This window comes from Adiantum capillus-veneris, chromosome 29, assembly GCF_014529385.1.
Source record: "Adiantum capillus-veneris isolate H3 chromosome 29, ASM1452938v2, whole genome shotgun sequence".
Classification (NCBI taxonomy): Eukaryota; Viridiplantae; Streptophyta; class Polypodiopsida; order Polypodiales; family Pteridaceae; genus Adiantum; species Adiantum capillus-veneris.
This window is the reverse complement of record NC_140959.1, coordinates 70157575-70174062: the sequence shown is the minus strand read 5'-3', so window position 1 is coordinate 70174062 and position 16488 is coordinate 70157575. Positions and strand designations below refer to the sequence as shown.

The following is a 16488-nucleotide window of genomic DNA, read 5'->3' as shown; positions in this document are numbered from 1 at the left end:
CGTCCAAGAAACGCGGTGGTGAGAATGCGTCAGCTAGGGCTACTTTACTTCGTTCTTGTTTCAACAAAGAGGATTTTATTGGGATGCTTGATGCTCTAGAGGCAAAACACTTGAAAGACGCAATCACTAAGAGAGTTCTTAGTGATTTTTCTAATATTGTCACTGATCTAGATGTTCAAGATATTTGTGATGCTGTTGGGATTAGTACCAAGGGCTATCAAGCAATACATCAAGTGTTAAAAGATGCATTAAGAAGTCGAGGAGTCACGGAAAACCTATTTCCACTTTCTCACAGAGTGGTGATTTCCAAGAAGGTGTCAAATGAAGATGTTGTTCACCGATTAGGGGACTACTTGTATATTGAAGACACGATGCCTCTTCAGCCGCTCCGTAGCAAATCAGAAGGAAGGAAGGGCCACGGGAAGGGAAGCGGTGCTGTTTCTAACAATGTGTTGCGGACCGAAGGGTTTGTTTACACCAAATTCAACAATATCTTTGTGGACTTGATACGATTGCAGCAGTCCATGGCTGTTTTCTACAATTTGAGTGATGCAGGTTAGTTTAGAGTTGCCTACATGCTCTATGATGTGTCATAACATGCATTCTGAGGCTTTATATTGTTGTCGGTTCTTGAAGGCAAGCTTGTGTTCGTGCTGAAGTTGGATGAGTGTGTAATTGTTAAAGGGAGAAAGTTGGAGAGAATGAGCATCACGCTTATGAATGAAGCCCTACCTTATGCCAAGCAATCTTGCAGTTCGAGTGAAGCGACAAAGCCCTCTTTTAGTGTGCAATCAAAGAAGGATATATGGTGGCTTGGTGCAATTGAAGTTCCGAAAGAGACACATGAAGTCCTTGCATGTATTTTCAGTAGAATCCCATGGGTCACAGAGTTCATTAAAGCTCAAATAAACGGTGATAAGCTCATGGTTCCAGGACGTGGGGAGTTTGATGTTGAATGGCATTTAGGTGGTGATTTAAAGACCATAAAGTGCATGCTTGGATGCAAACAAGGTGCAAATTCTTTACTTCCCTGTCCATTCTGTACGAAAGGGCACAAGACAAGTCGAGCAACTCAAGTGGAAGGTCAGGACGAAGATAATGATGACCATATAAATAGGGAGTGGAAAATTTTGGTTCTTTCATGTGATATGCTGCAAGTGCCCCATAGGGATAGCAAAGATCCTGGGTGGAACCCCATAATTCCCTTCTCCCTCAATAATGTTCACTTTTGTACATTGCATGCGTTTATGCGAATATTTGATAGGATCCTAAAGCATCACATTGATTATGCTTTCACAATGAAGCCCCTTCAACGGTCAAAAGACTCCTTGCAGGGGGTGGAGACACTCCTTAATGAGATTGGATGTCACCGATCAAGGGTGAACATTGTAGCAGAGACTTGTAGGTAGAAGACATATGAGGTGGCACAGAAGGTTTCCATGAATGGAGCCAAGGCTCGTCCATTTTTCAAGAAGATGTCAAAGTCTCCAATGCAGGTATCCAAGGAAAGTGTCGATCTAGCAAGTGAGAAGCGGTGGGAGTTGTGGAAAGATTTGTGTTCATGCACGACGGACAAAGATCCCAATGTGGAGGTTGCTAACCAACGCAAGCTAGTATGGTCATCCTTTCAAAAGGTTGTGCAATTGATGAATCTTTCAAGCACCACCGTTGAGCAGCGAGAGGAATTCAAAAAGGTGCTTTATGAATTCACAAAGGCCACTAAGGACGGATGGTCTGAAAGCAAGATTACACACTACATGGTTTGTTTGAACGGACTTAATACATATGCAATGTTTGAAAATGCAACTTTTCTATTAGCTTATCTCCTTTTTGGTTGTTTTAGCACATTCTCTATGCGCATGGTGCATACTTCATGGACCGCTATGGTTCGCTTGATATATGGAGTTCACAAGGCATGGAGAAGTCCCACTATCGAGCAAAAGGAGTCTACTTTAAGAATACTCGGCATGGTGGTGGTAGTTCACACTCCAACTACCTCCAAGAGATGTTTAAGTGGTTTTTTAGACACACCTTTGGGAGAACTCGTACTATTGAGAAAGCAAGAGAGTCGATGTTAGCAAAGTAGTTACGCAACGCCTCCCGTACTGCAGCATCCGAGAAGTGGAAACGCTCGTGAGTGTCCCTGGGCCATGAAGCTTGGCGTGCAACTAAGTATCGAAAAGGAAGCGTTTGGGCGTCGCGTCAGCCATCCGCATGATCCAGGTTTAGTTGTTAAATTCAATTGGTTTATTTGAGTTTCACTCAATTGGCCACATAGTGTGAAAGGGCCCAAATCTCAAAAAAACCTATTTAAAGGTTGAAGACGCTCATTTTGTCATTTTCCCTACTAGGTGCTACCATGGCAAGAACAAAACAAACGGCTAGGATTGCATATCCAGAGGGGCCGGATGGCCAATGACTCAAAGGTACAGCAACAGAAACTGGAACTTCACAAGCTCAAGGTGAAGTCCACACAAAAGAAGCTGGAGCTTCAAATTAACATGGCCAGTCCTCTATAGCAGCAAAAGAGAGACGGAAGCATCGCCTTGTTGTCTATTCATCAGACTCCAACGATTCTGATGGCAACAGGGAGGATGAGAGCGACCAAGGCAAAGAAACAAACAGCCAAAAGCAACCGTCAGAAGGCTCCGAAGAGACGCAAATGGATGAAGATGCCCCATGGGTTGGCATCCAAATGCAAACTTATCAGGCTCACATGTCTATTGGGGGTAAGACACTTCCTAAAGGGAGTGGACCTACACCATCACATCCGGTCAATAGTGAAGAGCACAAATCAGATGGAGAGTGGGTGGCATCAGAGTATGATGTGTTGGAAGTGCCTGTGCAGAAAAAAAAGAGAAAGAGCATTGTCTACAAGAAGAGGAAGCAAGCTGCCCCAACTCGTGCCAAAAATGCACCTCCACGTCTACCTCAGAAGGTACGAAAGCTCAGCCGTGCTTTTGCGGAGATTCGACACTATCAAAAGAGCACCGAGCTCTTGATTCGGAGGGCCCCTTTTGCAAGGCTATGCAGGGAGGTTTTGCAATTGTACAACACTCAGTTTCGGATGGGCGCCGTGGCCATAGAGGTAGTCCAAGAGGTTGCAGAGCAATATTTAACTAGCATATTTGAGGATTCTAACCTCTGTGCCATCCATGCAAAGCGTGTAACCATTATCCCCAAGGATATGCAGCTTGCTCGCCGTTTGCGCCATGAGGAGTAGCTTGTAATTAGGCATCAAACCTTTTTGTATTTACGGAACTCCAAGATTTGGAAGAATTTGAGCGTCTTTTGATTGTATACCCCACTCTGTGCATTGTATTGGGAAGAATTTTAATATAAGCGTCTTTTATTGTATACCCCAATGCGCATTGTATTGTTTTAATTCTGTACCATGCAATGTAGCACTGGTCCAAGTTTTGTCTACCTTCTATTGTATGTATGTAGCCATTAGCATGTTATTGTGAAAAATTGCCTACGTTTAGCACCTTGGCTAAGTGGGGCATGCACTTCATGATGTATCCATGCTATGTGACCCACTATTGCATGGCAAAAGCATCTACAAAGTGTTGAAAATGGCTTGGAATGCCCCCAAACTGGCTGCCACAAGGGTGCGCATTTGGGGCTTCCAGAGGCCTATGGATGGACACAATGTGCGCCCTTGTGGCAACCTTTCCTAGTGCTTTCCAGACACTTTCCAGTGGTTTCCAGACAATTTTGACAAGAAATAATTATGTTTTGTTTGCTTCAATGCTTCAATTAGCATAGATACTTCTGGCAATCATCCCCCCTTAGTCCATGTCAGTCCTATACTCCAAAAAGGGCTAGATATTGCCACATAGTTTACTCTTGTAGTTTGTTAATACAACTTTAGGTATCTGGGGCAAGATGGGCTTAAGGTTACCTGGGTATCCATGTCTTTCTGTTTTGCAAGTGTGTATTAATGTCTTCTCACTCTATTTTGTACCTGGGTATGCTCCTAGATGTGTCCAAATTCATCTGCCACAAGGGCGCGCATTTGCACACTTCATCTGCTGATGGAAGGCCCCAATGCGCACCCTTGTGGGAGCATATTTTAGGGACTTCCAAGCCCTTTACTAGGCACATCCATAACTTTGGAAGCCTAGATATAACAATGTATGCATTTTATAAATTTTAATGCCTGCCAAACCCTTTAGTAGTCATAGCAGAAATTATGGTGCTTCTCATACACAATGGAAGCCCAACATATAAGAAATTCAAAACCTTGCAAGAAAGAGAGTCATAGACAACAAAAAGTAGTTTCATTAAAGAAATCAATGCTTTACATGATATCAGGCTTTTGCTTTAGGATCTTTCTAATTATAATTTTCTGACGCTTGGCCTTTTGGGGTGGCTCCCTGTTAAGTAAAGTGGTTGTGATTTCTTGGGTGTCATTAACCCCTACAGCTTGGTTCATGCCGACATGGGCAATAAGACGCCTGCGAAAGTTTACACCGAAAGTGGATATTGCAAAAGCTTTCTTTACAAGCACTACAAGGTTGGCCGTTTGTGCAAGTGTTGTTAAACACAACGCCTTGGAGAGTGAATGGAGAGAAAAAATGTTGTAGCGACCATTCGGAGAGTAGTCGGCATGGACAAACACCACGACACCAGTGGGAAGTGTGCCGAGGTAGTGAGCAAGTGCCGCTTGAGGTCCGAACGGCGTCCTCCTCCCCCCTGACCGTTGCGCCCAGGCGTCAACCTCCAGAACATCCTACAAAACATAGGTTTTCTGAGATAGGGCACAAAATTATGATATAACATTAACAAAATCATTTTTAACAATCAAATGTAAGTGAGCATCTATACCTCTTGTCTATGATCCTCCTCATTAGCATTCGGGTGCAAGTAAAGATCCACGCTTGACTTCCCCTTTGGATCAAGCAAAACAGGTGTTGCAGCAGGTGGTGGTGAATCCACTCTTGCGCGTTTAGCCAAACACATGGCTTGCACGGACACAAACTCCTCCTCAGAGACCTTGGCCTGTTTTCTATCATGCTATGCCTTCATATGGAGTAATAGTCTGCAAAGATTTCATAGGACACATGTTTAATACATAAGTGGCACACACGATGGCCTCAAGCCAAAAAGAATGCGGTAAAGCTTGACTTTTGACCATACATCGTGCCATTTCTGTAAGTGACCTATTTTTCTTCTCAACGATACCATTTTGCTGAGGAGTATAAGACTATACATTAGTGTTTTATCCCACGTGACTAGCCAAAAATGCATTAAATTCATGAGACATATACTCCCCCCTTCGATCGGAATGGAGGGTGCCCATAGTACATTTCGAAGACATTTTCAACCATAGCAAAAAATTGTTTGAAGCACATAAACACTTCGGACTTTGACTTAATCTGAGAACACCCCTATCCCCTATGTAACACACACCTAGACTCCCAATTTGCAAAACAATTGTTGTCCGTGCCCAGTCCCGACCAACCCATCTACACACACCCGACCACCAAGCAAGTCATGACCACTTCTATCAATAACCTTTCAGAGCACTATCGACCATAAAAATGTAAACCCATATTTGATAACACACATAGACACTTTGGAAGCACACACGTACCCACTACAATAAGACACGAGAGTGAGGGAAAGGGATATGTGGGAAATAACAAAAAATATCTCTAAGATCATGACTACTGTGATCGGAATGGTAACAATGGCACACAATGACTTATATCCCTTTCTGTGCGAGCTTAAACGGCTACCTTCCTCCTTGATGCTCACGGCCCAGCTCTCCTCCCAGGTCAGCCCCTCATATATACATGATATTGCTGCCATCTCCAGATATGACGGCCCTCTCTTTCACTGTGAGCCAACCACAGTTGATCGCTCTCCTGTTCAGCCCTTCTCTCGATATATATGGTGGTTTTCTTCTTTCAAGTGCTACCTCCCAACCTCTGCTCAACCGGTCCTACGTGTTGCCATGATCTCCATCACCTTAATCCTTCAAGATCCTGCAGATCTCACCTTGCACAGTTTGAGTACGCAGCCAACAAGCCCCTCGGCAATTATCTTTGAGCCTCCCTCTCTTGGGCATGCAACCTACAAACCTCACATGTCTTGACGCCTTCTACAATACTGGATTCCCAGCTCACGATTCTCTACAACAACCCGCCTTCCCAGGTGGCACCCTTGTCATGCAACCTCGAGCAGTGCTGTACTTCATATGCCATGCAGCGATGCCTCCCCTCGTCTCCGGAGCTCCCCTTTGTGCTGCCGACAATAGCAGTCCCCGGTTGCCCGCCTTGCAATATGACGGCCACTTCAAGAGATTCTGTAGCTAGGCGGCACCCTGTGGAGGGCTCTCAAGAGCCGCCCCCCCTCTTGGCCTTCCAAGTCCTCCTTTTTCATGCCGTCAGCACAGCAGACCCGCCCTAGTGGCCCTTCTCCATGCAGCTACCACCCCTCTTTGTACTCCCCCAATGCATAGCGCCACTTGGCCCTGTATAATAGGCTGCAGCCAGTTCCGTCAAACTCTTGGCATGCCCGCCAACTAGTCTTGTGTGCTGGCGATCGACCTCGTGCAGTGCCACGTTTCTCGGCATGCGGTTCGTCCCAAGCTTCATCGCCATGCTTGGCCACTCACCTGGCATGGCCTCCTCATGCTTTCTCCAATCGTCTCGGCGACCACCTTTAAAAAAGACTTTTCTTTAGTTTTTTTTTTTTGGTTCACCTTTTGCGACTTGGGTTGCTCTCCCACGCTAAGGCTTGGATGCGATCGTGTTGAGTTTTGCCTTCGAACTTTGAGCCACTCTCTCCTTTGCGATCCAGCCGAGGAATCCCTTCAGCACATGTCAAGCTTTAAATTAGCCGACCTTGACGCCCACTTTGGCGCACACACCAGTAGAAGCATCATCCTTTCCGAGGCTAGTAGGGGGCCCAAAAAATCATTGTAGACCTTCAAAATGCCGCGTCCCACATACACACCCAATGGTACCTTGTCACAATTGGCATTTAGCACCTGAACAAGAATTCTTCTACCTCACTGCCTACTGCCATACGCTTGCTACTGACACGATCATGGGTCGACACAAACTGGGTGCACCAACGTTTTCAGGAAGAAAAAGTGAGAAATAGAGCATTCCGACCAAAAATACTACGAATTTGTGTATATAATGGGTTGTTATGATATTACCTAATTATCTTGATTTCTTGACATTTTTTGGGTCAATTTAGATATTTTCCTTTAGTTTTAAATTTTTTTAAAGCCAAAAACTAGGAAAAATAGAAAACGCTGGTGAAACGATAATTTGGTGGCAAAAGAAAAATATAGGAGTGGTCAATAAACAATTGACAATTTATGGTGAAGATGGGGTGAAAATATGACAAAAAGTTGCGGAAAGCCAAATCGATAGATTTTGTGCCAATTGTCAAATTTTTCAAAAACAAAGCAATCGAAGTCCAAATGAAGAAATTTCTGAGCCTAAAGTACATTTCAGAACAAGATAGGAGCACATGTCCAAACTGGTAAAAAATGGTCCCAGAATCTCGATATAAGTTCGTTTGGGGCCCACTTAAGAGCTCATTCTCACTTTTCACAAGTGAGAGAGAGCTTGAGAGACCTACAGCAATCGGATCTTCTGCGGCTCCGTACGACGCACACGACACACCGATCGGTGCCAGATATGAGAGGTAGGCTTGCTACCATGAGATTTTCTTGTCCTACACTCTCTTTGTCGCAAAAAAATTCAAAAATCGGCAATGTAGCTTTGCGGGAAAGAAACCAAAAACAGCCCGTAACGCATCATCCACTCAACGGTTTGCTACGAGACTTGATGGGGGGTTAACCCTAAGCTAAAAGAACACATACTATGACCTCCATTGCGAGTTTAGGTCAACCGGGAAAACCCTAATTTCTTTGGGCACGACAAAGACTGATCAGGAAAGAATGACCAAAATGACGCAAAACTTCAGGAGAAGATACATCTCAAGCATGTCTTTAAGTCAAGTAAGTCTCCACCTGAATCCATCATCAAAAGTGGGTCAAAACATGGGGCAAATATTCGGGATCGCAAAGTGTCATTTTGGCCTCACGGTCGAGATAGATTTTCGTTTTCCGCCAAACTTCAAAGGCTTCATCAACATATCATCAACAACCAATATGTAAAGTCAAACATCAAGAAAAACTATCACTGACAGTCTCCTCAACAAAAGATGCTATTTGAGCGACAAATTGCCAAACGAGGCATTTATGAGTCCAAAGGAGTCAATATAGCCACATAGAGTGCCTAAGGAGATCCACATGCAAGGGAAATAGAGATCAAGAAGAATCTCTAAGTCAATGCGACCCCAATGGAGAAATCCCTTCCGACGATTGAAATACCAAGCAGGGAGTTTCAAAACTGATTACTTGACTTCTTAAAGTGAAAAATGGCTAATAGGGCGTAAGGCACAATCATAGATCACCTCAAAGCATAAAAATCAGTTTTTATCACAGTAGACTTCATACCCATATGAAGTCTCATAGCCAGTTTTGCACAAGAAACACTCACAGGTAATCACAGCATCATCCTGTATACCCTCTAGAAGCAATACACAAAATTCCATGAAGTTTGGAGCTTTTACAGGTAACCAAGAACCAAAGAACGCAAAGTCTCAGCCTAATCCCAATATTTGGCTTTAGACTTATAAAAAATGCTCCAAATCATGTGAAATTTTGTGCACACCATATACTTAGCCCAAATATCTTATGACTAACTCTGCTATCAGAGGGTGCTGCTCACAAACTGATCATCCAAGCCTGTAAAATATATCATGCCAAGACACTACATCAAATCTGGACCAAATTGGGAATGTATTGGTCATCCATCACTCCAGTTTCAAAAATGAAGTGTCTTAACCTGAACTATGACATTAAATCAAGAACTGTTACCCAATTTCATGTGGGCACCTATCACAGCCTTACAAACATCATGGACTAGGTTTGCAATAAATCTGGACCAAAAATTCTCAAGTAGACTTTATACGCATATAAAGTCTACAAGGCTTGATATAGCAGGCTAGCTGGTATTTGAGGCTTTTAGCACTTGCAAAATATCATCATGACCACTCTAACACACATCAAGCACAATTGGAAGTGATTTGTCTGAAAAGACAAATATTATCATGCCATCTTTTGAAGCCTTTCTATCACAATTCACAAGCCGAAAGTCATATCAGAGTTCATGGATACTTTACACAAGCCATAAAATACCAGCCTGGGGAATTTATCACTATTTTACATCAATAGTCTTTATACGCGTATAAAGTTTAAACTATTATTTGAGAGTCTAACCAACAATTTCTCAGCACTGGGTTGTGCACCATGTTACATGACTTCAATTTGGACAAGTTTGGGCTAGCTAATGACCACTAGGAGTACCAAAGCAGAAAATTCCTCCTAGGGGGTATTCTAAACCCCATCCAAATAGTCCATATCCAAATGGGAATCATAGTTGATATGGGGTGTCCCAACCACCAAGGGAAGCTCCAGAAGAAGCATAGGCTAGAATATTCAAGGAAGACTTCATATGCGTATGAAGTCTCATAATGGTTAAAGGATGGATTAGGACAGACCTCTACCCTCCAAGGATTTTATCACAACAAAAGTAACCCAAAGCTCAAACCCCATCAAATTATGTAGCCATTTACCCATCCTAACCCCTATATCAGAAACCCAGCTCTATAGGTGACATCTGGCTCCACACTTCAGAAACAGAATCCAAAATCCAATTTCAATGTAACAGATGGGTATAACAAGCTAATGACTACTTACAACCAAGGTTTGAGTCATAATTAACATAGTAGACTTCATAAGGGAATAAAGTCTCTCTGATGTGAAGATGAACTTAAAGATCAACATTGACCAATCTAAGCCCCAATAACAGGATTATGAGCACATTTACCCAATGTCATCCCATTTAAGCCTCAAAAACTCAGCAGTTAGCCCAAATACAGTTTCAAGCCGGCAAAGAGTCAAATGGTCATAGCTGGTCCAAACAACATCCAAATTGAACTTCAGACACATATTCATGAAGCATATGATAAGTGTTGTGTTTATGAAAACTATCACTCTGTTTGAGTTCTTAGACTTCATACGTGTATGAAGTCTCAAAGCATAAATCTGCACCCAAAAGCAATCATCATCTCATATATTGCACCCTTAAGCCCTAGATAGCATGTTCTTCAATTTAAGAATCATTTGAATAGATAGAAATTGAGAAAATGCAATATTGGCTAATCACTTGGAGTGTCTGCAGGATCAATGGATTCCAGTAAATCACTAGCAAAGAAGAAGAGGATGTCTGTGAAAGACATAATTGCAGCCAGTGAACCATATACCCTGCCAGAGGAGATACTCAAGCCAGCCAAGGCCTGGGTAGACGAGGCAACGTTAGAAAGGGAAGGAGTTATAGTGTATCAAGACACCTTTAGAGATGCACAAGGCAACACAATGGATATCCCAATGAATCCACGAGAGATGTTAGAAATGGCAAACAAAGAAGATACCCTTACCCAGCTAGAAAGAGCGGACCTTCATAACTTCTACACGGCTCCACCAGCAGTGTGGATGTTCAGAGAGTATATGAGCTAGTCAGCTCTATTCAAAAAGACGGCAAAGCAGTGATAACATGTATAGATGGCTAGAAGATAGAAACTCTAATCACATCTCAAACCATAGTAGATGCACTTGGGCTCCACAAGGGAAGCTCAGTTAGAGAAAGAAGAGACGAGGTGAAGGTTTATGCACAAAAGAAGTTTAATCAGACATTTGAAGATCTGACAGTCCCTCGAGCTATGAGGGATTTTCAAATGACGTGATCACACTATAATTTCAGGTTAATAACAATAGAAATGCAAAATAACAAATATTATGTTAATTGACATTCATCTTTTTTGACCTGCAAGGAGACTTGGAGACCGGCTAAAGGCCCGTCGGGCTAAGTAGTTAACCCGTCGGGCCCGCCGGGTAAAGCCACTTCCCCGCCGGGCCCACGCCAGTGCTTGTCTTTTTCACAAGAGAGGTGCATTGAAAAGTCTTCTTCACCAAACTTTCTGGCAGCTTTCCACATTCTCAAAGCAGTGTAGCGGTAATTTTTTAATCCCTTCCTTATTTTATTGATGTTTTTTTGAGTTTTTTGCGTTAAAACTCAAAGGTATAAAATTTCTTTTATCAAATTTTCGTACGTGGATGCACTGGCATATGGTTGCAATTGTGGCTAGGTGTGTCATTACAAAAGCGTACGATGATTATGTTTTATATTGCTCCCAGTCATTCATGCTTCGGCACATGGTTGCAATTGAGACTAGGTGTGTTGCTGCTAGATTGACGGTAGCATCTATTTGAAAGAAGTCATCGTGCGTGGATGCACTGGCACATGGTTGCAATTGCGGCTAGGTGTGTCATTGCAAAAGCGTAGGGTGACTATGTTTTATGTTGCTCCCAGTCATTCATGCTTCGGCACATGGTTGCAAATGCGACTAGGTGTGTTGCTGCTAGAATGACAGGAGCATCTGTTAGAAAGAACTCACCGTGAGTGGATGCACTGGCACATGGTTGCAATTGCGGCTAGGTGTGTCATTGCAAAAGCGTAGGGTGACTATATTGTTTTATGTTTCTCCCAGTCATTCATGCTTTGGCACATGGTTGCAATTGCGACTAGGTGTGTTGCTGCTAGAATGACAGGAGCATCTGTTTGAAAGAACTCACCGTGCGTGGATGCACTGGCACATGGTTGCAATTGCGGCTAGGTGTGTCATTGCAAAAGCGTAGGGTGACTATGTTTTTTTGTTGCTCCCAGTCATTCATGCTTCGGCACATGGTTGCAATTGCGACTAGGTGTGTTGCTGCTAGAATGACAGGAGCATCTGTTTGTAAGTTGTTGTACGGTGAGGCATACTGCACTTTTTCTATACTGCACTTTTTTTTTTCACGTAGAAAAGATCCAAATGGAGTGGCACATAGTTATATTTCACAATGTGTTGTTTTCAATAATACCATTGTAGGCAAAATGGATCCTTCTGCTACTTCAGTGATAGAGTTCAAAAAGAAAATTAGACAATTGTTGATTAGAATCGTCAGTGCACTAGATCCTGACGATATAGCGCAGATTGTTGCAGATAAGTCTAGATTGCAATCATTATACAGTGAGATTGCCCGCAAAATTTTGTTGTTATATCCAGACAAAACAACCGAATCAATAATCTCATTACTGAGCAGTTGGGTGGGCAATTTGCCCAAGGTGGCCTCTGATTTGAAAGAGGAATGCCCTCAAGAAGTAGACAAGGGTAAGCTAGAGCATTGGAACGCGAGATGGAGAGCTGAAAAGGAGAGGTCAAGGCGAGCATCCCACATAGACACACAGTTTGGCCTAAGCAAGAAAATGCGAATGGCTATCACGAGAGTTATGGGGAGCAGCCAAGTTGGAGAATCGTTTATTGAGGAGGCTGCCATTGAGGGAACATCGGGTGCTATTGCTTCTGCCAGTCACCTGGAGAGTAGTATACACAATTCTGAATGTAGTATGACTTTGGGCATTCCAAATAAGTCCATTAAGAAGATCAAGAAACTTGGGTCAGGGGCTTATGGCACAGGGTGGCAAGTTCAAATCAAAGGGATCAGTTTCCTTCCTGCAACGAATACTTATTGTGCCAAGGAGTTCAAAGGACAGGCCAAGCATCGGTGGAAAAGCTTTGCATCAGAATGTGGAGTAGATCTCAACCATAGAGGGATTGTGAGGAGTATTTCCCACTCTGTAACGTTGCCATGGTTTCTGATATTCCCCTACTTCAATGGGGGTACTTTAGGTGATCTTATGGAGACAGTGCCCCTTCCACATGGCTCTTTCACGACGCTTGTAGCGCATCAAGAGGGGAAAGGAAAGATCCCTGAAGACTTTAAATGGGAGCAGCCCTCTGAAGACAAGAAAAAACGTATCAAGAGCCTGTGCAATCATGCTCCCTCGTTGATCCATGCCTTGGTGAAGGAATTGCGATTCGCACATGACGAGGGAGTGATCCACAATGATCTCCATCCATGGAACATCATGTTGGACTTTACCAAGGATCTCACTCCCCATATTGGAATAATTGATTGGGGATTGGCTCTGCGTGTTGGCTTAGAGACACAAAAGACCAACAATACCGATGAAAACTGGCAAAAGCTTCATCCTTGGCGAGCTCCTTAGTTACTAGATGGCAAGAATTTATGCCCATGGACCAAGGCCACAGATGTGTACGCCATAGGATGGGTGATATGGCAATTTTGTAGGTTTTGTGGAGAGTTCTCTGACTACTACATCACAGATTGGTTCAAACATAAGGTTTCAGTGGAGGTACAAGCCATATCTAGGATTGTTGTAGAAGGTTGGGTGAGGAAGAAATCCACAGACAGAAAGACCTTGGCACTTTTGGACGAAGAATTAGAAAGATTTGAAGCCCCAGCCAGAACGATGCTTACGCCCTCCCTCTGAAATGAGTGTAGCCTTTTTTTGATGGATATATGATATACTTTATTAAGCAGGGTTTTCTGAGACTTGTGACTTATAAAAGCACTTTTAAAAATTGGGTTTTATGCGCAATGGATGATGTATGAGTAATAAAAACACTTTGTTATATCTCAATAGACAACAAATTTTCTATGAGTTTTGTTTTTTCTCTTAAGTTTCAAGCAATAAGCCACGTGGAGTCACTGATTGTCATTCATTGATTTAAAAAATGGTGGTTACTCTTATATCAATTGATTGTCATAAGATGGTGGTTATTCTAATATCAATTGATTGACGTAAAATGGTGGTTAAAATTATAGCAATTGATTGTCGTAAAATGGTGGTTACTCTTATAGCAATTGATTATCATTAAGTTTGTATGTCGTAACTGAAGTATAGTGTTTAATCAGGATATGGATAATGATAATCAAAGGGCTAAGCGCGCTTTTGAGCGTCTCAGATCCATGTGTCAAGGCGGTGGAGTGAACGACACCGCTTGAATTGCTACTCGTTGCTCCCAGTGGGCCAACCCGGTGGGTACACAATGGAAAGAGGTGAACACTAGGATTGACTGAGAAATGGTGAAATCCATATGGCCAGGCGTTGCAGATGACAACATCAAGAAAGGCCGACTCAAGCTATCACAATGCATTAATGCAGACATACGAGAAAATGGAGAGAACATATATCTCGATGTTATGGGTCATCCTATGCATCATATGGATTGTCCATTGTGGTTTGCCAAGATGTTATACATGCATTATGTCTTGGGTGAAGCAGTGGACTTTAGCTCAAGGACACCTCACATGACGGTTGAGGACATTCGCAGTACTGCAATCACCGTCACACGGCAAGAGATGTCATTGGCACTAGAAGGTGCATCAATGGAAGTGCTTCAAGTTAAGGAGGAGCTTCAAACTCAACTCAGGCAAGCATCACAAGCTACACAAGGCTCTCATGCAGAAGAAACCCTAAATAGAGACTTGCAAAGGGAGGTGAAGGTGCTATCTCGCCACGTAAAAGAGTTAGAGGCGACTATAAAAAAACAAAATGCTGCCACATTGATTGAGCACCCAACATCTATTGAGGCCCCTCCAGCTTCTGGTGAGCACGGTGGTCCTTGCCCCATATGTAGATCATTCTATCATGAGTGGTGTGGTCACTTCAGCTTGCCATGCGGACATATGTATCATATATCATGCTTGATGCAAAGCATGATGAATAACTTTCATTGTGCTATATGTGAGTTTGAGATATCCAAAAAGCTATATGCAATGTTTAAAATGTCCGAAGACTATAATAAGCTTAAATGTCAGCGTGAACAGGAGAATGAAGATATTCTCACAAATATTTCACTATCAGTTGGATAGTTTTTGTAACATTTGATAACGTTGACTCGTTGTCTTGCGAGAATTTATTAGTGAATTGTGAATTGTCTTCTCTTCAGCTTCAATTATGATATGTGATAATGCAACGATTTGTTAGGTCTTTGTATGTTATGAAGCTTTAATAGTGATTTGTGGCCTTGTAAAGGTTTTTAAGGGCTTCGTTTATTATTAAGCAAATGTCTAAACCTTAAACTAAATATAAAAAAAAGCTTATAAGATAAACAGTTTCTGAACTTAAGCAGAAGTCACTCAATGGATTCGATAATCTATTAATTAAACCACCGTCGCTTGCTGCGACGGGTCAAAGTTGGTTCAATTTCCAAATTCTCTTCAATCTCTTCTAAAGTACATGTAGTTTCTACTTCATGAGATTCCCCTTGCAGCTCACTGGCTTCGTCCACCTCATCATTGGTTACATCATAAGTCCAGCGCGGCATCTCCTCTTTGTAGTTCTCAGCTTGCAGTACTCTTGCCAATAGCCGATGGTTGCAGTACATATACACCAATTTTTCAGCTCTTGAATTTAGAAGGCGGTTTCTGATGGTGGAATGTACATATTTATATGTACTCCAATTTCTCTCAGAACTTGAATTGGATGCACATTGGGCTAGGATTCTAACAGCTAGGCGTTTAAGGGTGGGTGCACTACCACCATTCATCATCCACCACTTCCACGCTGGTTGCTCCGTGGCAAGTTTCTGCACAAATTCTGTACCAAACTTACCCTCTTTGAGTTTAAACTTCGTAAGATCAGTAACAGCTGATGCATGCTCATCAGGATCATCATAAAACTTTCCTATCACATCATAAAAGTCTTCCAGCACCTCCTCATCAAGTTTGTCTATTTCCATTGCCCAATACTCTGGATCCAATAAGAAAGCTACGCTGTGTAGTGGACTATGTGCTCCAACCCATCGACCATGCACATACTTTCTCAAAATTTCTCTCCTCTTTTGAGTGAATGGTGTCTTCCAAGGCTTCACAATTGGCTCCTGGGGCTCCTCTGGATTTGCAAGGCTTTCTTGAACAGTCCACCAAGCCATCCACACCTTACCTATGTTAGGCAAGGCAGAATCCAGTTGGTGTAATGGGAGCATAATGGGCATCATGACATTTTGCACATCCACCACATCATCCCAGAAGTGGCGATCAGCTAGTAGATCTCTGATCACCCCTATTTTGCTTTTTATCTTCTCCCTTTGACCAGCCTCCCATTCTAAAAAAGTGGCACAAACAAATGTCTCCATCACAGCATTCTTATTTTTTATTAGTGATTCTACCGTATAGTAGTTGGTGCAAAATCTAGTTTCACACGGTAGTTTTAACATAGTAGACATCCTCTGACGGTACATGTCAAGAACCCTCTGACGCTTCAAAACAAACTTGACTATTAAGCGAGCATTGTCTACTATCCATTTGAACCACTCTGTGTCCTCCCTCTTGTACCAATCTTGCAATACCAAGTTCAAGCTGTGTGTACTGCAACCAGCACTATATAGGTGAGAGAAGCGACTTTCAAGTATGCTACCTGCAACCCTGCAATTTTTGGCATTGTCCATGATTACTTGGATAACATTTTCTTTTCCAAGTTCCTC

General features: G+C 42.7%; 1 protein-coding gene across 1 annotated transcript; it reads right to left on the bottom strand.

Moving 5' to 3' along the window:
* Positions 1 to 4266: 4266 nt before the first annotated feature.
* On the bottom strand, positions 4267 to 6417 carry LOC147419365 (uncharacterized). The gene is made up of 3 exons (XM_086505904.1): positions 5745 to 6417; positions 4831 to 5044; positions 4267 to 4735 (listed from the first exon to the last, which is right to left on the bottom strand). The coding sequence occupies exons 2-3, from the start codon at positions 4963 to 4965 to the stop codon at positions 4304 to 4306; spliced, it is 567 nt and encodes a 188-aa protein (XP_086362030.1). The 5' UTR covers positions 4966 to 5044; positions 5745 to 6417; the 3' UTR covers positions 4267 to 4303.
* Positions 6418 to 16488: the final 10071 nt, after the last annotated feature.